General features: G+C 43.1%; 1 protein-coding gene across 2 annotated transcripts in view; it reads left to right on the top strand.

Moving 5' to 3' along the window:
- Positions 1–23,795, top strand: part of GOLGA5 (golgin A5) — a 96,990-nt gene that overhangs the window by 49,530 nt on the left and 23,665 nt on the right. The window contains exons 1-5 of one of the 2 annotated variants that reach the window (XM_039535381.1): positions 15,434–15,770; positions 16,751–17,365; positions 19,524–19,745; positions 20,838–21,057; positions 21,854–21,977. In XM_039535381.1, coding sequence (XP_039391315.1) covers positions 16,801–17,365; positions 19,524–19,745; positions 20,838–21,057; positions 21,854–21,977 — 1,131 coding nt within the window. In that variant the 5' untranslated portion in view covers positions 15,434–15,770; positions 16,751–16,800. Of the gene's footprint in view, positions 1–15,433; positions 15,771–16,750; positions 17,366–19,523; positions 19,746–20,837; positions 21,058–21,853; positions 21,978–23,795 lie in introns of those variants that run through there. The other variant, XM_039535382.1, reaches the window with a different exon arrangement.

Here is a 23,795-nt window from a genome sequence, read left to right as displayed (position 1 = left end):
TTAGCTACGTTTAGGCAGCAGTGTAATAATTAAAAGATCTAACAAGGGATAGGGAAGAGAGCTAACTATCAAGCATGACCATCACCACCTAGTGGAAGGGGAGCAATGAAACAGGTGCATCTGTTGGCAGGTTGGGGAGAAAAATTCTGTTTTGAGTAGGGGGAGGAAGAGAGAGAGAGAGAATGGGGAGTGTGTGTGTGTCAGTGGGGAAGAATATCATACATGTAAAACATTCTGATAGTGCTGTGACAATTCTGGAAAGCAAACACAGCTGTCACCCAGACATCAAATGACAAACTCCTGGTACATTTGGGTGCATTTCCACCAGACCAATGTTGCCAGAGATTATTTGAGAACTGAGAACTGTGAATTACTAATTGGCTAGAAAACTCTGAAACTTCTGACCAAAGCAGAACTGAATTACTCAGAACATGCATCTGCTCTTAAAAGCCAAAAAGCCCTTATCTGCAGCTTTCATATGAGGTTTCAGTAAACACAGGATGGAAAGTCCTACACTGTCATGTGTGGTATTGTACACAGTCATGTGTGGTAAATTATATAATTTACCTGAAATTCTCCTTTTCTGAAAATATCATTCCAACAGAATTCTCACTTCTGCATCCCAGCTCTATAGTGCAAGGTTGGGCTGACGCTTTGGAGACTGATAATGGCATAGTTTTCCACCTCTCCCCAAAAGAAGTCTTCCACATTTCTGGTGTAGCCTTGAAGATTTTCTAACATACACAAAGTTATGGTACCAACTCACTACCCTTACAGCTAAGGACAACTGGATTGGGAACCCATTCAATGCTGTTTTTAATCAACTAGAAGGGCTGCTATAAAAGCATATCAAACCTGAGGTTAAGTATGTTCTACCTCAGCAACCCTCCCATGGGTCAGGGATTATCTATATGAAGCCTCTCAGTCTGGGGGAGACTGACATGAGCCACAAATCAAACATAGGTCTTACTGAACCAAATGCTTAGCTTACACCATTAATAGAATGAATTGAAAAAGTAGCGTATGAAGTTAGTGAGTTTGCCAATCTATAAAGAAAATTTTCTAGAGACTGTACCTTTTAAACTCTACAGGGACTTTCTATAAAAAATATTTCCTGTTTACTTGTTGGGAAAATTGTCACTAAATATTTTCAATCAGGAAAATGGTACAAAATTATGACCATTGAAACTGTGCTGATGTCATTGCTTAAAAAGCATGTTATCTACTAAAATTAGTCTTTTCTGATTTGATTCAATAACAGGACCCCTGGGACAGTTCAGAGCCCAGACCATAGCAGTTCAACCTAACTTAATCTAGATGAATGTGCCTATTCAGCAACTAATTTTATACTGTTAAAAATGACTATAGGTTTGTTTCTGCTGTCATTTATTACAGGACAAAAAAATTGAAGGTAGCATGAAGGTGATGGACTGCATAAGCCTATTTGCATATATACATAGCAAAAATACCAACACATTGCCTAAATAGGTGGGGTTAAAGACAATCTTATCCACCCCAACTCCTCCTTAAAATTGGAAAGATTTCCTTCCTAGCCACCCACAAGCAGTGGGCTTAGGTGAATGGCTACGCCTTTCATCCTGCCCTGAAGTCAACAAGCTGTCTTGGCAGGATCACAGTGTTGTTTAGTTGGGTGCTTTGGCTAAATTATTGCCTAAAACCAGTCCTGAGCTGCAGAAATATTCACATTGTATTAGTCTGTCCTGACTTGTTTTGAGCGCCCTTCAGAGTTCTCTTTGTTAGGGGCCTGCAATAACTTGTGTTTAACAAAATAAAAAGAGGAAATGAAACTCTGAAAGCAAAGTCAGATGCAATGTGAGAAGGGTAGAAAAATCACATGGTTGATGAAGCAACGTGGTGAGTCTGACCTTGTAAAATCAGCAAGACAAGATTTTGGCAGATGGGTCAAAGTGGCAGAAATGCAAAACTGCTTATCTTGCGAATCCATGCAGAGGTCAGACAGGATTGTTGGTGCCACTAGGCCTGAGTAAACCAAAGTTGTGACTTTGGGCCTATGTGACCCAAAGTATCTTTATGTAAAGTGCTTTTGTTAGCCTTACTAAACTTTTGTAACCTTTTGTGTTATGTGCTAATTACTGGCAGTGGCAAGGTTGCTTGATACTAGATGTAGCCAATACTAAATAAGATAGGCGGAAAGCAGGTGCTGTAATTAAAGTTATATGCATAAGAATGTAGCCCCCACGGTGGGAAAGTACAGATAACTGATCGCAGAAAAGTTGCTAACGAGCTAAGGTGGTTTTTTGCCAAGTATGACTTAACTGCTTCATGTGATTGCTATTGCAAAGTGTATTTGCTGCATGGGAATGAAAGGTGGGGGGAGAGGAGGAGTGTGGGGGTGATGGGAATGCGTAGCTGAAGTTCTGTATAAAGAGAGGAAAACCGCTTGTATCGGGGTGCAGGATTTGAGAATGCTTTTCTCCCTGGCACCTATTTGGGCTTAAATAAACCTGGTTTTGCTTCTCCACCCTGGTGTGATAATTAGTGCGACGCACACCGGGCAACGAACCCTGCTGTTGCTCCGCCTTGGGCTCTTTGAGCCGGCAACAGGATGATCCTGGTCCCCTTGGACATCCAGCACCCTTGAAAAGACTTAAGAGCTAGTTCTGGTTACATTTTTACAGCAAAATTATCCAGGGAATGGATGATCTTAGTTACTCAAAGAAACAAAGTCCATTTTTTCTGAATAAAAAATAAGAGGGGACTTCACTGACGTTCCCATAGTTCTGAAGGAAATAATGACAGAGCTAAAGTCAGACACAGGGAGATCAGCTCAAGCCAAACAAACTTGGGGAGCTAAAGGAGTTCATGCTTCATTCCATTTCTCAGATTGTGTCACAGTTTCAAGGTAACTGCACCTATGACACCCTCCGAAGTATGTTCAAGGAACGCCGTCTCAAGCCTCTAGCTATCACCTGTCACTGGGATGGGACCCATGTCCTACCCCCCACCCCCACAACCAGGAGGTTAGACTTCCAGCCTCCTTGCCTTCACTCTGATTCTCCCCAAGCAGCTTTGGTAAACGTCCAACCCCTGCTCTTTGTCTTCTCTCCAAGGACAGTGACAGTGATTTACCAGGAACCAAACAGCCCTTTCAAAGCGGAGTACATTTATTTAAAGACAAAAGCATACAGAGAAAACATACAGCAACAACAGGATCGAATTGCTTTACCAGTAGGCCCCCCAATAGTCCTATGGAGACTCTGGCAGGTTCCATTCTTTCCAATCCTTCAGGAGGATGCAGTTTCCTCTTGGACAAAAGGTCAGGTCTATTAAACCATTAAATCAAAAAGATGACCTCCCCCCTGTCAGGTTAAACTGTGCCTTTTATACCAAAACACTTGCTTTGTCTTCTAGCCTCCTGAAAACAGGTAAAACCAGTCACTGCCCTTTTCCCCCACGAGGTCAAACTTTAAGAGACTAGGTATCTGTATAAATGGTTCTCAACCTGCTCTCTGCTCCCCAGTAAGCCAGGAACACCCACATACAAAAGTCTGTGGATATTTGATGGGCCCATATCATCTTGACCTTCTTAATATAATGGATTACAAAGTTTTCATGCTTTCCAGGCGATAACTATATATTAAATACAATAGTTTCAGGATGGCGCTACGTTAATCATAGCTGTTACATCTTGCATTGCTGGGGGCAACATCAACATAAAGGGGGGAAGTGCTTGTAGATGAGGAATCTTTGGCCTGAATTTCCAGAGGCAGCATGTGATTTTGAGAGCCTGTTTTCGGTACCCAACTTGAGACACATGAAGGGGATCTGCTTCTCAGAAGGCAGGTGCTCAGCAGTTCTGAAAAATCAGACTTTTTTTTTTGATGTCTCAGGTTGAGCACTCCAAAATGGAGGAAACTCAAATCACTTGTCTAAAAATGTAGATCTAAAAAGGTCTGTGTAAAAATGGTACCACCTTACTTAGAAGAACTCCTCCTGTATTCAGTCACATGTGCTGATTTCAATGACAGAAATACATTCCAAAGGATTCAGGTTTAAGGTTCTGATTATGGCCCACCTCTACTAATTAGCTTACTCAAACATCCCTTTATATGCTAGTGGTAGATGGATACATCTATCTAAGGTACCTGTATGGCTCCCATTACTGTAATATCTGGGTGCCTCACAATCTTTTAATATATGTATCATTGCAAACACACTGGAAGGAGAATTGCAGCACAAAGAGACTAAGTGACATGCCCTAGGTCACACAAAAATCTGTGGCAGAGAAGGAAATTCAATCTATATTGCTGAGGTCCCAGGCTAATGCCCTAACCATTGGACAATCTTTATATGAGACAGAAGGTAATGAATGTCCTGCCTCTTTTGGTGTGGTGTCTGCTGAACCATTCAGCATTGTTAAAACAAATACAGGTTGTGAAAGCAAACATACAGGGGAAAATCCCTATGTCACACTCATCCTATAACAAGCTCTGCTGGATTTTCTAGTTCCAAATTCCCATGAGTACAGAATCTTCTGATACTGAATGCACCTTAGCTCCTGGGTTCTCACACTTAAATTGTATGTAACTATTTAAACAGATATGCTGTTCACTTTAATTACACCTGGGAGAATTCTGCACCACTGCACATGAGCAGAATTTTTGTCCTCTGCAGATTTTTTGCTTCCCCGCAGAAAAATGACTTTGACAGGGAAGCAAAGGAAAGCTACAGGAGTGATCATGTTACCCTCCCCAGCAATAGGTTTCTGGTGTCCAGCTGGCAGAGAGGTAAATCACTGTGGGGCATGTAGCTACATACCACAGTGAAAAGCAGGCTGTGTCCACACTGCGGTGTGTAGCTACACATACCCTACACACTGTCACAAGAGGTGTGCTATGTATACATAGCCACAGATCACCAAAAGCACTCAGCTTTCTTACTAACATCCTGTGAAAAAACTGGGTCAAAATCAATTTCTGTCCTTGTATCAATCCTATGAAAAACTTTGGAAGAAGTAACCTGAGGGACTGTCTCACCCTGTGTGATTGTGACTATCCATGACAGTTGCATTCCAATGGAACAATAGTGCTGTCACCCTCTAGAGTGAGATTCATATGTGCAGAGATAGAACTTTCTTGGTGAGTGGCCATAGATTTGGAACTCATTCTTGGAAGATATCCACATAATTACAGACATCACCATATTCAGAACAGAATGTAAACCCCATTTCTTTGAGCCTGCTTTCCCACTATATCACCATCAAAAGAAAGAGAAATTGATCCCTGTTGACAGGGAAAGGGAAAAAAAGAAATATCATAAATTCATTATTTTGAAAGGTGCTGAGGTACAATGGAGATGAGCACTAAAAGTGGTAAAACAAAATTCAAAGTTTGAAAATTGTGATTGAAAAAGGACAGGTTTTTTTGTGAAAATGTTCATGAATTCATCCTTTTTTTCGACCATCTTTAATGAGCACGCTGTAAGAATCTAGATAGATGCCATTTGTTTAGTTCCATGCAGTTTTACATTAAGCTGTGTCTGTAGATAGCATTATTATCCTCAAAGCATTACTGTGAGCACTCATAAGCTCTTTCCAACAAATGCACCAGAAAGAAACTGAGCATATGCTTGGATGTGGGTGAAATACCCAAATCCTCAGCTATCATTTCAACCCCTGAGTCTTCTGATGTCTGACAAAATAAATGCACTCTTCATTTTGAGATTTTTTGCCCTTTTTTTATAACCACATCATCAGTTTTTGTCCCCTAACTTTCCTCGCTATCAGCATTTAGAATGGCAGGCACTGTTACCAGTTTGTGTGACTACTACATCAGTACTGTAATTTTCTGACAGAGAAGGAGAGAAAATGGAAAGAGGAAATAAGCACTGAAGATATTGCAGGAAAAGTTGTGTCATCTATTACATGAAGGAGAAGAATGAATTAGGAATGATGATGGGAAAGGAAAGAGGATGTAATAATAGCAACACAAGGTTATACTTTTAAATGTATTGTTGATTTCCACTAGGTTACAATTAAATAAAGTACATAGGAGACATTACACAACTGTTTTATTGCTTTAAACTGTAGGAGGTGTGGCTTTGGAGGAGTCTTGTGACACAGGTGTTTTCCACCCTGGCTAGTCAGTGTCTTAAATATTTTTAAAGCTCTACATTTTGTACCTGGCAATCTGAGAGATTGCCACTCTATCCACAGCCATGTTTCAGCTAACAATCCCCATATTTAATAATCTCAGGGCTGGAGGAAGGATAGTCTCAGGGTCAGAGTCACTGCTGCCTTGCACCTTGAGTAGTCATTTAACTGTAATGTAGCTAGAGTTAAGGTTGCCCGACACTCTCCATGTATTCAGTTGCTTATAACTTCGCCAAGCTTTTAGTTATTTCATTTAAGATTTTCAATGTTAGGTGTCTGCCTCAGGTTGACTGTTTTTTGGAAACTTCCAGATAAAATAGTTCAGTCATTTCTGAGAACAAAATAGGGGAAAAACATTTTTGCCCATGTTAAAACAAATTCTTATAACCATTTAATTGGTAACTCTAGCTCCTTCACACTTTAGAGCAGTAACTTGAAATTTAGTGAGGTGATTGTCCTAGAGTTAGGAACATGCCTTTTGCCCTCCCTATGAAAAGACATCCAAATTTGTTCATGCTGCGAGACTCTAAAAATTTAGTTTGCACATGCTCAGTAGACTAAGTTTGGCAGTTTAATTACCAGAAGATTTCATCTGCCCTGAGCATGCTCCATCACAACACAGATCCTACATGCTGACTGGACTGAGTATGCAACATCCCTACACTCTGACTGAGCATGTTCCAACCTGGAATTTCAGGGGCTGGGCAGGACTTTCCCTGCAATTGCTCTTCTTTGTGCCTCAATTCTTCATCTGTAATATGGTGATAATACTACCTAGTCTCACAAGGGTGTTGTGAAGATAAGTGTCATTAATATTTGTGAAACATGCTGAGAGAGTTCATAGAGGAGGTGTGGCAGGCCTGGCACCACAGCACCCCCTTGTGGCAGGGGTAGGATGGGGTGTCAGCACCTCACCACTCTCAAGTTCCTGCACCCGCCTCTCTGTGGGTAACCAGTTGCAGCCTAATGGCCCCCTTCCATACAATCACTCTTGGCTGGCAAGATAGTGCAGCCTAGTGGCCAGGGTCCATACAATCCCCCTCACAAGCAGGGTAGCATGGTCTAGCAGCTGGAGTCCCTAGGGTTCCTCACAGTTCAGGGGTGAGGTGATAGGGGGACCCAGGCCCACCCTCACCACCGGGTCCTGACCCAGGGCCCTGGTAGTGGCAAGCTCTCCTTGCCACCCGCTCAGCAGGGATCTGCCCACAACACACCAAGCACCTATATGGCTCTTACACCATTTGCCTCTAAAGGTCCCCTGGGTCACTTCCTAACATGAATGCCAGGTTGTCTGCTGCGTGGGGTCCTCTGGTCTGTTCTCCTCCTGTGACGTCCTCCGTCAGGGTATCAGGGGATGTCCCAGCTTGGCTGGCCTCCAGATCCTGGTGCCCCAGCTCTCCCTCTTGAGGAGCTAGCAGCGTGTCTCCGTCTCCTCCTCAAGCAGTCAGCACAGACTGAGCAGCTCTGCAGGCTTTTATACCTGTTCTCCAGTTGGCGCATGCCCAGCAGAGCTTCTGGGCATGGCTTCCTCTGCTAGGAAAGAAGGGTTAACCCCTGCGGTACTAGTGTGGGGCTACTCTGCCTCGTCACAGGAGGTAATGAGGAAATCCCTAAGTTTTTATTCAGAGCAGACTTTGGATGGTGTGTGGGAAATAAGGCCAGGGGCCACATACTGAATGATGAGGATAAAAAGAAATATTGAATAGCTAATCAGTGAGCCCAGTCCATCCTGTGCAATGAATGAGGTAGGGATACCATGGAAGAATATGTGATCATGAAATTAAAGACTGTCATAAGGCATGCACCCAAAGGTGTGGGAGGGGAGACATGAATTAAGATTATACAGGCAACCTTAATTCCGGTATTTTCTAAATTTTGAGTGCCAGAATTTGTTACCTTAATGTTCTTTTAGCATAGTTTTTTGTATTCAATTTGTCATATGCTTATAGAAGTCATGTATGTTTCGATACATTGAGCAAGGGAAACTGAAAATTTCTTCTGAGTATTTGCATGTAATAACAGATTTTCACACAACAGGTTCATATTGAAATGCTATCTCCACCATCAAAAAGCTTCTTGTCATGAAAACAGAAACACTGAATTTGTTCAAGATGGAAATCGGTCATTTCTAAAGAGAAATGAGTTTTTCACTTGTGAAAACTGACCAGTTTTTACAAAAATAAAAATAAAAAAATCAAAGCTGAAACCAAAACATTATTTTTTGTGAACCTATGAAAACATGACTTTTGCTTTGTTAGTAGTGATGCTGTTACACCATTATTGTGATGTGCATTCACTAACTCTGTGACTTACATCCCCTTAGGAAAGGATGCTGTAATATGCAATGTGAATTTGTGCAAGTTCTTGATAGAAATTACTTATGTTCTTAATAAAAGAAGGGAATTAGAAATTCTATATGTAGAGCCAGAGTCTAATCTTTGATGTAAATCCACATCTGAATGTCTCAGATTCTGAGGAAGCAGATAGAACAAAAGTTCAATTAGAGACTCTCAAAGAAATGGCAATATATGCCAATGATCAGATTAGAATCTGGACTCTAGTGAGGGAATTGTAGACATCTGTTACAATTTCAATTGTGTTTAATGAAGCCATGATCCCTTTCTGCTATTATTTCATATTCCTCCTATCCAGCCAGAATGGTGCAGGGGGTTGATGCTCTGAAGAAGCTGTTAGGACAGTACAGAAGAGGAAGATTATAAATGTTTACTTGGAAAAAAACACTGCAGAATCTAAAAATAAAACTAACAAAACAAAAACAAAAAAAACACCCCACACTGTGACAGGTCTGGCAATTTCCTGCAAAATCCTGGACAAACCTTACTGAATTAAGTTAAACTTTAGTCAATTAAATTTAAATATTTTAGGAGCTCATTGCATTAAAAATGCTGATGTTTATGCGTCATTATGAAATTGTACAGTAAAAGCTGTTTTATCTGTCATTTCACCAACCAGAAAGCTCTATAAACCGGCATTTCTGATCTTCATTGAAATTCTGGTTTATAGTCTGGTTGGCGCAGGGCTGGCAGGGGATTGTCATGCGGGACGGGGTGTGGAGCCTGGGCTCTGGGAGGCAGTTTGGGTGCGGGAGGGGGCTTGAGGCAGCGGGTTGCGGTACAGGAGAGGGTGCAAGGTGCTGGATCCGGGAGGCTCTCATCTTGGGCGGCTGCCTACAAGTGGCGACCTGTCCCGGCTGCTCCTAGGCAGAGATACAGCAGTCAGCTCTGCACATACCTCCGCCCACAGGCACCACCCCCACAGCTCCCATTGGGCGCTGTTCCCAGCCAATGGGAGTTGTGGAACTAGTGCTCGGGGTGGAGCAGGGGCAGCATGTGGAGCCGCCTGCCGTGCCTCTGCTTAGGAGCAGCTAGGACAGGTCGCCACTTGCAGGGAGCCACCTGAGGAGAGCGCCCCCCGATTCTGGCACCCCACATCCCCTCCCGCACCACAACCCGCTGCCCCAAGCCCCCTCCCGCACCCAAACTCTCTCCCAGAGCCACCCCATTCTGTGCCCCAACCCACAGCCCCACACCCCCTCCTGCACCCACACTCACTCCCTCTTAGTTAACCAGCATTTTTCACTTACTGGCACTCCCTATTCCCCCAACATGTCAGACAAAACATGTATATAACTTGATTGGAGAAATAACTGAGGTAAATCTTGGGAAGTGTTATGAACTTTAAAGGACTTTTTAAAAACTTTGGTTTGAAGTTTTTATCCCCCTCATGCCATGTGCTCTGAGCTGAAGCCTCAGCTGATGGGAAGAGACCACTTGCATGACTCATCTTCACAGGGAGGACAACAGAACAGCAATAAGTCTTTAGTCCTCTTGCTGATGTGATGGTTTCTCAAGAAAGACATAAGGCATTTCCAGTTGCAAAATCCAACCACAGCCCATCTGATATCGCTGAGTCTCCTCTTTCAGGAAGCACGTAACAATTTTTGTAGAAGAGCAGCTCTTCACAATAATTAATGTCCCTCTCCTGGATGGCGATTCACATAGTCACAGAGGCTCACACTATACCTGCCCAAATATTACACTATGGATAGAGCCCTTCGTTTTCAGTTTTTATTTTATTTAATTTTTTCCCCTGGAATTTATCAGAGTTTATTACCACAACAACAAAAACAAGTGAAAATCAGCACAAAAAAGTATTCAGTAGATTAGTGCTTTGAATTCTGTTCATCAATGTGGTTTGCTGCAGAACTGAAACAGAACTCAAAACACAATGCTACCACTGAGTTTAAGAAAACAATACATCTCTAATCCCAAAATAAAACTTTTCATTTGAATAAATGGTTTACTATTGTAGACTTAGAACTATTAGCCTATAAATATTTACATTTAATATTTGGACCACACCATTTTCAGTGCATACACTCAGCTTCATCCTTTTTTCCTGTTTTTGTTTTTTTTAAACTTTTGAATACTTCCTTGTGTTCTGAGACATTTTATGACACAAATTTTAATTTCCCTCCCTTTTTAGTGTGTCAGATCTTTAAATCGTTATCTGCTAACAGCTTGAAATGTGTACATAGGAGATGTGAGATTTATCAGTACGATCTGATGCGTACGCACTTCAGAGCTTCCGTGTGTGTCTATTTGTTCATTGTGTGTATCTTCTAGATTAATACATAGCCTTACTTCAACAGGCAGCTTTGCATATACACACAGACTTGTGTTATCGCAATACATATATCTCATGCAGTGTATTGTATTTTCCTAATAAAACAAGTTATTTTTATATATTTGAATGGTACAAAAGTTGGGTGAAAATCAGAAAAAACTGAATAATACTTTTTGTAAAACCTGGGAAATTTTCAGTAAAAACTGGTTTAAACTGAAAATGAAGGGGCTTAAATATTGAATACAGATATTACTAGTGAGATATTACTTTTTGCTCTAATCAAATACTACTTCTTGGGCCTAGTACAATCACAAAGACAAAACCAGAAATTTGGCAGCTCTGTCCCCTGTCCTACCTCTAACTTTGTATGAAATGACACGCTCTTTAAAAGTATTATCTTAAAGAATCTCTTGTATTGGTACGTAATATAATACTACAATTTGGTTCCTCAGTAGTCAGATCTTTCCATTCTTTTTATACATCATGAAGAATTTTTCAATCCTTCAGACAGACTGAAAGGTTTGAGCTTCTCCTGCCATCAGAAGACAGAAGTTACATTAAGATGAGGGAGCTTAAACAAAACCATCAAACTACTTAAACAATTTTCATTTTTAAAATACTATTTGCTCTCACTTATACAACCCCATAGACATTTGAAACTGTAATCCATTAATTAATTTACAATCATTTTTCCATCATGCCATATAGGTAGAGGAAAAAGAACTGAAACATTTGAAAAATAGCTATGACTGTGAACAAACTATAAATACCAAGAATGTTTGTCAGATTATGAGTTTGGGAACATTAGGGCCTGATCCTAGAAAGCTTTAGTACTTAGTTTGGTTCCCAAACTGGATATGTTGCAGAGATGATGCATGGAGGGGGAGCGCCTAGATTTCTCCCTTCTATTTGGCCCTGGTTCCTCCCCGCAGAACTTACTAGTCAGTACAGCAGCTCAAGTGACAGGAATAGACAAGGTGGGTGAGGTAATATCTTTTAGTGGACTAACTTCTGTTGGTGATAGAGACAAGCTTACACAGAGCTCTTCTTCAGTTTTAAATAGATATCTTGCAGGGATCTTGCCTTATTTTTCTATATAGGGCACAGCCTAGTGTTGGTCCAATAATTATTGCTACAGGGGATAAAATCAAAGGCTAAGAGGAATATAATGTGGAGCTCCAATATTATGTGCCAAATGGGACTCCACATTCACTACAAACTACCCTGCTCCTCCCTGCTTAAAAAGCCAATAAAATGGTTTTCATCTTTAAATCTTTGGCTAATCTTAAAGGTTAAAACCTGTTAATTTCCCACTGTTCAATGATAGTCCAGTTTGCTCTTTTGTGCTGTTACAATGCACTATGGCCTTCATTGCATACCATAAAGAATTATTAACATATATGGCTGGTTGAGGTATGTGTTGATGCTTTCAACAGTGAAAAAAGAACTCCCTTATCTAAAAAAACACCCATATTCATCAGCCAAACTAGTCAGCTGTACATACTTTAGAACATGTATTGTACAGCTAGTGCAGGTAGCAATGCCTAGAGATAAGTGTCGGGGCATCCTTTCCATTATAAGACCCTTGTTGCCCTTGCTTATAATTTTACCAAATTTAAACAGTTTAGTTCTGGAATTTTCCATGACAGGTGTTTGCCTAAGGCGGCTGCTGTTTTTTAGCAAAGTTTCAGCTGTAATAGTGTGTCTGTTTCAGAGAACAAGACTAAGGGAATATGTTTTGCCCATGTTCATTTTTTGCTCTCAACCATTTTGCTGAGATGCTCAGAGCTTGCTTGAAATGTGGAAACGGTGGAATCTGGTGAAAGGCCTTATAATGTTCATTGCAGGTGGTAGAGTTGCCTGGTGTCTGATTTTCGACCGGAATGCCCGGTCGAAAAGGGACCCTGGCGGCTCCTGTTGGCACTGCTGACTGGGTCATCAGAAGTCCAGTTGGCGGTGCAGCAGGGGCCCGGGGCTAAGGCAGGCTCCCTATCTGCCCTGGCTCCACGCGGCTCCCAAAAGCGGCTGTCATGTCCCAGCAGCCCCTAGGCACTGGGGCGGCCAGGCAGACTCCGCACGCTGCCCCCGCCCCCACTGCCAGCTGCACAGCTCCCATTGGCTGGGAAAAATGACCAAGTGGATCTGCGGGGGGTGGCACCTGTGGACGCGAAGGCAGCGTGCACAGTGCAGAGCCACTTGGCCGCCGACGCGCCTAGAGACTGCAGAGACCTGGTGGCTGCTTCCTCAGAGCCGTGGTAAGTGCTGCCTGGACCTCACACCCTCCCACACCCCAACCCCCTTCCCCAGCCCGGAGTCCCCTCCCGCACCCCAAGCCCCTCATCCCTGGCCCCATGCCAGAGCCCACGCCCCCAGCTGGAGCCTTCACCCCCTCCCACACCCCAACCCCATGCCCCAGTGTGTGATTGTGTGATTAGAAAGTTGGCAACCCTAGCAGGTGGACTACACTAAAGTACAAGTAATAGATAGCTAAATATGGGGGTAAGTAATTTGTGTCCTTTTCAAAGAAGGGGGCTGGGGAGGAAATGTATTTGGGAACTGTTGCGGTAGCAGAAGAGCATATACTGACAATGAAGGATGGTCCTGTGGTTAGATAGCAACCTAAGATTTAGGAAACACAAGTTCAATTCTCTGCTCTTCCAGGTGTCCTGTACAACCCTGTGCAAAATACTTAGCCCAGGGGTCGGCAACTTTTCAGAAGTGGTGTGCCAAGTCTTCATTTATTCACTCTAATTTAAGGTTTTGCGTGCCGGTAATACATTTTAACATTTTTAGAAGGTCTCTTTCTCTAAGTCTATAATATATAACTAAACTATTATTGTATGTAAAGTAAATAAGGTTTTTAAAATGTTTAAGAAGCTTCATTTAAAATTAAATTAAAATGCAGAGCCCCCCAGACTGGTAGCCAGGACCCGGGCAGTGTGAGTGCCACTGAAAATCAGCTCGCATGCCGAAGGCGGCACGCGTGTCATAGGTTGCCTACCCCTGACTTAGCCTCTTGGTGCCTGTTCCCCACATGGGCAGAGTTGGGGGGCATTGGAGGACATTCCCCACCACACACAACTGGATATATTGCAGAGATGATGCATGGAGGGGGAGTGCCTAGATTTCTCCTTCTATTTGGCCCTGGTTCCTCCCCGCAGAGGAATGTTTGCAGGGGCAAGCGGTGACATGCAGCTAGATCAGTTTCCCCATCTGGTCTGTGTAAGGGGAAGGCAGGCGAGCACTTCCTGATACTTCACAGCACAGCACAGCTGGGGAAACTGACCTGGACACACAGAGCACCTACTGTTGCTGCTTCTCCCCAGCTCCCTAGGGGGGCACAGAGGAATGTTCAGGGGATGAGGCGCGAGCAACAATCCCAGGCGCTCTTTGTGTCCAGGTTAGTTTTCCCACATGGACTGCCTAGAGGGCAGAAGAGCAGCTCCTGACCCTCTCCCTCACAGCAGAGTTCTAGCTTGGGTCCATTTCAGTTGTAGCAGCCTATAAAATAAGAGACTTGCCCCGGAAATACAGGCATCTAGACATGGGGGCCACATTTTAAGCACCACTGGTAACATGTAGCAAGTGAACGTAAGATCTGAGCTGCTTCCCAAGTGTCTGTGCAGTGTACACCATTGACTGTGTCAAGCCCAGGTGAGTGACAGAGTGAACAGGGAAGGTTAAGTGTGAGTGGAATGGGCTTAGGCAGATGAGCAAAGGGGACAGGCTTTAGCTATAGATTTGTTCCATGTGTGCATTGCATATTTATGTATCTCTAGAACCTGGGAGACGTGCTTCAGTTACATGAAAGTGCTCGGTTCTGTTTATTCAATAATTTGTTTTTACGCTAATGTTGATTTTTAAGTGGTAACTGGTAAACATGGCAAATAATTAAGTTAAAACAAAAAAATGAAGAGTGATTAAATAATGAACGTAAACTGTACTTGTGAGTTCAAGTACACTGTAATTTAAGTACCACAACAATGGGTAAATCCAAAAGTTAGACCTATGCCTATTATTACCCTCCCCCAGAAGTCAAACTACACCTATGGCTCCCCACCTATACAACTGGGGCTACAGGGTCTGCCCTGCCTCTCAGGAGCCGCATGGGGAGAACCAGGTGAAAGATTGGGACGCCCACAGGTGCTGAGGGGTGGGACCCCTGGCAGTACCCCAGATACGCTGTTCCCACGGGATGGAGGGGGAGAGGAACGTGAGGTGGGGCGAGCATGAAGCTGCTCTGGTTGAGCCGCTGTAGCAGACTTCCAGTCAGGGGGGTTATAGCAACTCCGGGACAGAGCAGGGGCCAAAAGCAGGTCTCGGGCCCGGCCTGGCTCGTTGCTGTGTGAGCTCACGGCGCCCTCCAGAGGCTGCGGCCCGCTCCGCTTCACGCCTCGCGACTGTGAGGAGGAACAGGAAGGGAGGAGGGGTTGTCGGCGTTAGACCCGTTGACCTCAAACGAGTGGGCGGGGCCTGTGAGAGAGCGAGGGCGGGGTCACGTGGAGGGAGATCCGGGACGAGGAGCAGCGGGGGAAGGGCTGAAGCGCGCAGGCCTCGCCCTCGCCTGGCAGCGCGACCCCAGGCGGCGCGAGACACTGTTGCTGACACACCGCTCCAACTCCGCCCCCTCCCGCCAGGAACGCTGCGGGGCCTCTCTGGGACTGGCGGGATCTCGTGGCAAGGGGCGTGGCCTTGCTCCCTCCCTGCCCCGCCTCTCCCGGCGGCGGGGGACGTGGCCTCGCTCCGAGCTTCTGTCCCTCACGGGGCTGGTTCTGAGCGCGCCTGCGCATCCAGCGGCCTGGCCGGTCCCCTGCTCTGGGTCCCTGCGTCCACCCACCTGGCGGCCACGTCTCCCGGAAGATGGAGCTGAGCTGCCGTCTCCGGCCTGCGGCCTCTGTGTAGCGCTGCGGTCTCCGCCGCCGATTTATCCCTCGCCCGGCTGTCGGCCGGGCGCTCCCGCGGAGACAGGGCGGGCGGGCGCCGGGACAAGGTGAGGCCGGGGCTGTGCTGGGGCCTAACAGGGCGGGGGGGTTAAGGGCGACTCCTCATTCTGAGCCGCCTGCTCCCTCCCCCCCTTGTTGTGCTGCCGATGCCGACCCTGTCTCCGGCCCCGTCACTGGTGTCCGCACGGCTGGCGCCCGTGTCTCCTCCAGGGTCCGGGCAGGGCTGTGGGCTCGTGTGGGGCACGGCCCCCCCGAACACAGGCACAGTGTGTCTTGGCTGGCAGCCATGGGGCGCTCAGGACCAGCCTGGCAAAGGTATATGGGTGCCTAGCCCCAGCTGACGTTCTCACCTTTAAAAGCTTGGCCCTTAGTGCCCATATGGGCCCTTCTCTCCAACATAGTTAAAGGGGTCCACACAGTCCACAAGATTAGGCGTTGCATCTATTTTAAATCAAACCATTTGTGTTAGGGCAGGAGTTCCTGCAAGTGCCTCTGGGGAGGTCTGTTTGTCAAAGGTCAAATACACTTTTTTCTACTATACACCTGTGGTTATCTGCATCACTTCCTATTTCCCTCTCTATCCCAGTTTGTTTTCCTTTAATCTGCTGCAAGCAGGCCATCATTTTATAATTATAGGGGTTGCCACAGCAGTTAGCAGGTGTTGATGCCCTGAATGACTATGCTGGTTTAGTAACTAAAACTCATTCCTCTACAGTAGGGGTAATCACTTGAATGGACCCTGAAATCTTTTTATTTACTTATTATAATTATTATTTTAAAATTTATTTTCTCTGGAGTCTGGACCTTAACTATACATTGACTGAGAAATTTGGACCCTGACAAAAAATAATTGATTACCCCTACTCTACATTTTCCTGTAAGAACATCTGATTTGGACTCCTTTCAGTAATGTTAATGGATGAAACAAGGACAAAACCATTAACATAACCATAGTTTACAACAAAGATAAACCAGATGCCTCAGTTAGTCAACATTTGATCTGTAACCATTTTGTATCTTTTTGCAGCTCATGCTTTTGGAGTTCAATTCTGTAGATTTTGTCAGTAGACATCCATTATGTCTTGGTTTGCTGATCTTGCCGGAAAGGCAGAAGACCTTCTCAACAGAGTCGATCAAGGAGCTGCATCAGCTTTGAGCAAAAAAGATGGTACAGGGAACGTAATATATGATAATACGGATTTGGAGTCTGCCAGGGAATATCCTGAACTGCACCAGCAAACCGGAGAATTGAAATATCAGACATCATCTAAAGCAACCTATATCTCCTCAGCAGCTGATAATATTAAACACCAGAAAGCTACAATCCTAGCTGGAACTGCAAATGTTAAAGCAGCATCCAAGATGTCTTCGGAGGCATCTTCTCCAGCAGAAAGTGTTTCCACACCCAGACCTTCTTCCCAGTTTGTGAGAAGGAAAAAGTCTGAACCTGATGATGAGCTTTTGTTTGATTTTCTCAATAGTTCTGAGAAAGGAACTAATGGACGAATGGACCCTAGAAAGGAGAAGAGCAAGACAGTTGTTCCTCAGAATCACTCTCGGACTTCAAGCATTAGTTCTGTGCCTACAAGTACACAAAATATAAAGACTACTGAAGACAGTTCCATCAGGAGTCAAAGCCATGGTAGCTAACTAGAACTATAGATGTTTATTGAACATAGGTATATTTAAAACCATGTTACGTGGAGGGAAACAAATTTACTGACAGTAAATGAAATAGATTCTAATATGAGGGAAAGGTGTTCTAGAGTAATGATAACATGGTTGAGAGTCAAGAACCTCTTTATTCTAACCCCGGCACTTCTATTGATTCACAGGGTGGTCTTGGAATAACCTTACCTATTTCCCTCCATTTCTCCATATGTAAAATGGGTACAATACATGCACTGTCTCATGAGAGTACTTGGTTGATATCAGTACAGTTAATTGAATATTTGAGGTACTGTAAGTGCAAGTATTAGTATTATTAAATCAAACCTATTCTATTCACTTATTGTATTGAAGTTGGTAAAAAGACATAAACTATAAGGGGTGGGCTACTTCTCAAAATTTGGATGTGTTTATAGTTAAGAGTTCTTAACTCTTTAATGATTAATCACAATTAACTCAAGATGTATTAATTGTAGATTCATGTCACCTGGTACCCTGATTATAGGTCACATTATAGGCCAATCATTGGTCTTTTTAATTAAGTATGTCTCTTAGTGCACCTGACATAAAAGAGAGTCCATAACTTTTGTGGGAGCTAGTTGTAAAATGGAGATAGGCTATTTGTGCATTTTATAATTATTGACAAAAATAAATGTATTGTCACACAGTGTCTGGTTATGTGAAGACTGTATAAACTAAAAGGAAGGGAATGGCACTTAGAACGTTTTAACTCTAGGGCAGGGGTTTCAAGAAGTATTGAACAAATCTTGGATTTATGGTGCTTTTTTCTTGGTGTGTCAGTATTCAGAATTAATGTCCCACCCCATCTCCCTAGGGCACTGTGTGATGTGGACTGTTGAAGGTGGAGCAGGCTTGTTGGTGGGCACAAGGTGAAGTAAAGAGTATGATGACAGTTTAAAACACTGGATTCAAGTAGACATCCTTGCTTTGTACTGACTTCAGTCTGCATTCACTGGTTTTCATCCGGTTATCCATGGTGGATACACTGAATCTGAAGTAAAATTAACACGTGTGGAACAAAACTTTCTTTACTCTCCCTGCATGTCATACTGTTTCATATTGACACCAATGCAAGGCTTTAAAGATAAGGTCCTATAATATATGCTCATTGGCATCAAGAATGTTATATAAGACTTCAGTTACCCCCTATTAGGAATGCAAATTCCGGGTGTGTGTTTTCTGGTGACTTGGTCAGAGCACTGTCAGCTGTTAGCTTAGACTCGTTTTCTTTCTATCAGCATCCACTCTATAAAAGAGAATTTCTACTGAGTTCCTATAATTCAGGGAATTTATATGATTTAGGATTTCTAGATGGATGAAAATTACAAGGAACTTTTGAATAGTATTACCAACCTCTTACGGAAGTATGATATGAGGCAAGAATAAAGGAAATATTCCACAGCCTACTACAGTGCTTCAAATCATTGTAATTTCCAGTGTTGTTATAGTAAACATTTCTTTGAAAAGTGCCTCCCCAAGAAATAGATTGAGTAAATACTTTGAGGCCAGGTGGTTAGTAAAGAAGTTGGTGAGGAGATGGGTATAACTGAAGTAACCTTAATAGGCAATCTTATATAAAGTGAATAAACTGCACCCATCTGTGTTTGGATTAGATTTTTGAGGCTTGCTGTTGGCAATATAATTCCAAGCTGAAAAATTTTACTTTAGAAATATGTACAAGTGTGTGTAGCTTTAGAATGTTAAGTCCTAACAGTGAGCCAGTATGAACCTGGACATTTATATTAAAAAAAAAAAAAAAAAACATCGCTTGCTGACTGTATGTACAGTGTATTCTATAACTCTCTGAAGTTTTCTGCAGCATAGTCATGAAAATGTTAACATTTTCCCACCCGAAATATGACTTTTTGTTATAACCAATTGCTAAACATTATGCCATCTGTGGCTGTTCTCGCTACACTGTACAAATCATCTGCATTATACTATGTACTAGAAAATGGTACTATATAGGTCTATTTATTGCGAATAGCTATTCAGTGATCCACTTTAATGGTGAAATGTCTATTTTATACATATGGATCATTGTATGGCTACTCACAGTAAGTAGACCAACAAACAAATATACTTGATTTAACTCAGATTTCTTTGTACAGAAACTCCTGACGGCTCTGATTCTGGATTGGATACACAAGTGTGTGTTACAAAAGATTCATCATTAAATACAGCAACTAATCCCAGCCTTTCAGCTAATGATGATTGCAAATCGCATGAACTGTCCAATCTTCGCCTGGAGAATCAACTGCTTCAGAATGAGGTTCAGTCTTTAAATCAAGAAATGGCTTCATTAATTCAGAGATCCAAAGAAACACAGGAAGGTAGTCTAGTTTGGAAGCTTATATTTCGAAATATTAACTGGTTTTGAGATTCTAGTAAAATAGAAACTAGTACTGCCTCTCCATCAGTGACTTGTGTTCAGATTCAAGTACTTCTAGTTAAATCTGTAGATGTGACTTGTTAAGCATAGTGATTTCTGGCAGTCTAAATGAGTACTAAGCTAAAGAGAATGAAAAGTATCTTTGAGCTATCCACCTTAAGCTCATTAGCTCCTAATGAATTTAAGACAAAGATGTTCTTATATGGTAGGTAACATGGCCTTCACTGAAACCATCTGGAACAAAAAAAAATTTACTTGAGATAGTTGGGAGGAGTAGTCATTCAACAACAACAAAATAATAAGAGTGGTAATTAAAGGGACACATTAATTAGACCCAATATTTAGATTGTGTAAAAACAAGGTTCAGGAAAGGCCACTGCTATTAGAAATGTTTACACATTTTTTAAAATGTTTTTAAGGGAATAACAATCCCCTGCAATATTTGAAACACAAACATTATGGCATGTATTATGCAAATATGAGGTCCAGAAAGTGAAACAGTCTCAAGAATAACAATAAAAAAGTCAAATTGACTAGCCTGTATGTTCCTTGCCTAAGCTAATTGAAATGCAAAATCTAGTAAAAAGCCAATTAAATTTGTAATATTGTTTAACTAATCAAAGCTGATAATACCACAGGTTAGGGAAATCTTTTTTTAAAACAGTACTGCATATGAATTTTAACCTGATAATTTTGAGTAAAGGTTAAAACTAATATGGTGGTCATTTTTTTTTTTTTAAGGTACAAACTCAAAGATGTCATCTTAACACAGACTCGTTGACACTAGTAGTTGTAACTTTTTAAGTTTTATTTTGTGCTTCAGCAGCTTGAATTAAGAAAATCTGCTCTAGTGTTTGAGTCAGCTCTCACTTTTTTTTCAATGTTATATAAACTCAACTGGTTGCACTTAATTTTTTCTTGTGTGATTGTGACACAATTGGCATTCTAACCATGTGGCATCTAATACTATTTATTTTTTTCTTGAGGCAGCAGATTTTATTGTATGTATGCATATATATCCTTTTTTTTGCAGAATTAAAGAATGCCAGAGCAAGGGTAGAGAAATGGAATGTTGACCATTCAAAGAGTGACAGGGTGGTTCGAGAACTTCAAGCTCAGGTTGATGATCTTACAGAAGCTGTTTCTGCCAAGGATTCCCAACTGGCCGTGCTGAAAGTGCGGTTGCAAGAAGCTGATCAGCTACTGAGTACTCGGACAGAAGCCCTGGAAGCATTACAGAGTGAAAAATCACGGTACTTTAAAGCCCATTCGAAACAGTAGTAATAGGTTGGAGAATTCAAGCTATAAAGATTGGTGTTTCCAGTAGTCAAAATGACAGTTACCGCTTTCCTATATATCTAGATTTGAGAATTTTAGTTAGAAAAAATGTAAGTATTATTTAAGGCTTGATTCAGATATCATTATACTTAACATAAGTATGCCATTGACTTCAGTGGGAACAGGTCAGAGTCCTAAATAAGATTAATTGCCACTTGCTTGTGTCTGTTTGTGACTGAATTGATATAATTGTTTAAATACATTTTATATAAACCATTTGTGTAATTCTAATATCTGAGGGAGAAATTTGAGATCTCACATTGGTAAAGACTATATTTGGCCAAAAGGGCAAATAAAATATGTTTGCCTACAAGTGTAAGAACTTTCCTGTTTGTGTCCACATTGGGTGTTCAGTAGTCAGTTGAATACTTGCTCCTTTATTTAAAAAAACCAAACCAAACCTAACAGTAAAACTCTTCAAGTTAGAAGTAGAATTTAGGCAACAGAATATGTGGGGTGCTCTTACTTTTAGATGAGCTGTAGGTTTTATTCTTACTGTTCTACCTGTGTTCTGAACTGTGTTTAAGAAAATATATTTGTAGAATTTTTTCTGCATTAGAAAAGAAAAACATTGCAAAGTGAAAACCAGGCAAATCATTTAATTACCACTGTCTGACATAAGATAGTTTGAAAAAATCACCTTCTTGTTTCTACCTTGAAAGCATAGTATATATGCTTACTTTTCAATGACATTCTGTAATACTCTTTTAGAATAATACAAGACCACAGTGAAGGGAGCAGCCTGCAGAATCAAGCCCTTCAAACTGTGCAGGAGAGGCTACATGATGCAGAGTCTGCATTGAAGCGAGAACAAGAAAGTTACAAGCAGATGCAGGTTAGATGTGAAAATGGATGTGGAGTGTTAGATTCTGCTTTTGGGTTTCTGAAACCCTGAGATGCCAAGTGCCCTCAGCTCCCATTGACTTTGCCTGGAGTTAAGGGTTCTGAGCACTTGGCAGGTTCTGGCCTCTGATGAAGTAGGTGTCCATTGTACACAAATTTATTTAGCTTTTTTTAAATTTTATTTTCCAGATTCAGTGGTGAAACAGTCCAGAAACTATTGACCACTTTTATTGTAGTTCTGTTTTTACCAGACTTTGTGTTTCAACATAAAACTCCTCATGCGAACTCATGTTGTTAATAGATTACTGAACTAGTTTTAATCTTATTTACTTTCCATAGTTTATACTTTTTTTGCTTATTACTTAACTGCACTTAATTTGGACAATGGACTCCATTGATCCATTTTTTTTCCTGATTCTCCCAAATTAGTATGCTTTTTGGGTGTTCATTCTACAACAAGAAGATGTTAAAACCTGTCGCGGCCAGGGGAGAGGCACCCCAACCTGGCCCAGCCATGGCTGGAGAAGAGGTGCCCCAGACCTGCCATGGCTGGGGGAGAGGCGCCTATCCTGCCATAGCCTGGAGCAGCCTGCACCCCAAACCCCTCATCCCTGGCCCCACCCCACAGCCCCAGCTGGAGCTGCCCCCCTTACACCCAACAAACACACACTCCAGGCCTCTGCCCCAGCCCGGAGCCTTCACTCCCACTCTCCAAACCCCTCAGCCCCACCCCCGTCACATAAATTTTGTTATGTGCACCTATGTGGAGGTGCTTTACTTCTGAGGGCATTCTGCGCCAAAAAGTAAAAATTCTGCACACAATATTTTAAATTTCTGCAAAATTCGGCAAATTTTATTTTTCAAATGTGGAGGCTCCAGCATGGCATTGGGGAGCACAGGTGCTGACTCCATGGGTGCTCCAGGGCTGGAGTACCCACGGGGAAAAATTAGTGGGTGCTCTGCACTCACAGGCAGCCAAGCTCCCCGCCTCACCTCACCACCTCCTCTGTCTCCCCCCCCCGAGCGCTCCGCATCCCCGTTCCTCCACTTACCTCCCAGCAGTTGCTGTCGACAAACAGCTGTAGCAAGCTCCAAGAGGGAGGGGGAGGAGCGGGAATGTGGTGCACTCACAGGAAGAGGTGGGGCTGGGGCGGGGATTTGGGGAAGGAGTTGAATACGGGCAGGGAGGGGGTGGAGTTGGGGCGGGGCCGGGGGCAGAGTGGGGATTGAGCACCCACCGGTGCCATTAGAAGTCGGCGCCTATGTTGGGGAGCACAAGCCATTGCCTGAACAGAGGTGGGAGATCACTGTGCAGCTCCCCAGGACACGGACTCAGTGATGAGGCTGCACCCAACCCTGACACAGCACAAGGACAGGGCCTGCCCCAGAAACACCCCAGGGCCCTGCCCCTCCATTCCAGATGCACCAGGAAGGTGTGGGTGGGCAGGCTCAGCAAGGCAGGATGCAAGTGTGGAGGGGCTTAGTGTGGGGGGATCCAGGTGTGGGTTGAGAGGGTTCTGTGTCGGGGGATCTGGGTGTGGGGGGGATCTGGATGCACAGGGGCTTGTTGGGGTTTTTTGGGTGCAGTAGTAATGGGACTCTGCAGGGGGATCCAGGTGAAGGTGGGTGGTTGGGGGAGGGTCTAGGTTTGATGGAGATAGAACTTAGCAGGAGGTCTTGGTGTGGGGTGCTCATTTGGGGGAGGTCCAGATGCTGGGGGAGTGTGGCTCAGTGGGAGTGGGGGGGATCCAGATGCAGCTGGTTGGTGCTTGATAGGGTGGGGATCCATGTGCGGATGGCTTGTCAGGAT

The sequence above is a fragment of the Mauremys reevesii genome, linkage group 4 (genome assembly GCF_016161935.1).
Source record: "Mauremys reevesii isolate NIE-2019 linkage group 4, ASM1616193v1, whole genome shotgun sequence".
In the NCBI taxonomy this organism is placed as follows: Eukaryota; Metazoa; Chordata; order Testudines; family Geoemydidae; genus Mauremys; species Mauremys reevesii.
The sequence above is the reverse complement of the archived record's forward strand: the minus strand, read 5'-3'. Positions and strand labels throughout refer to the sequence as shown.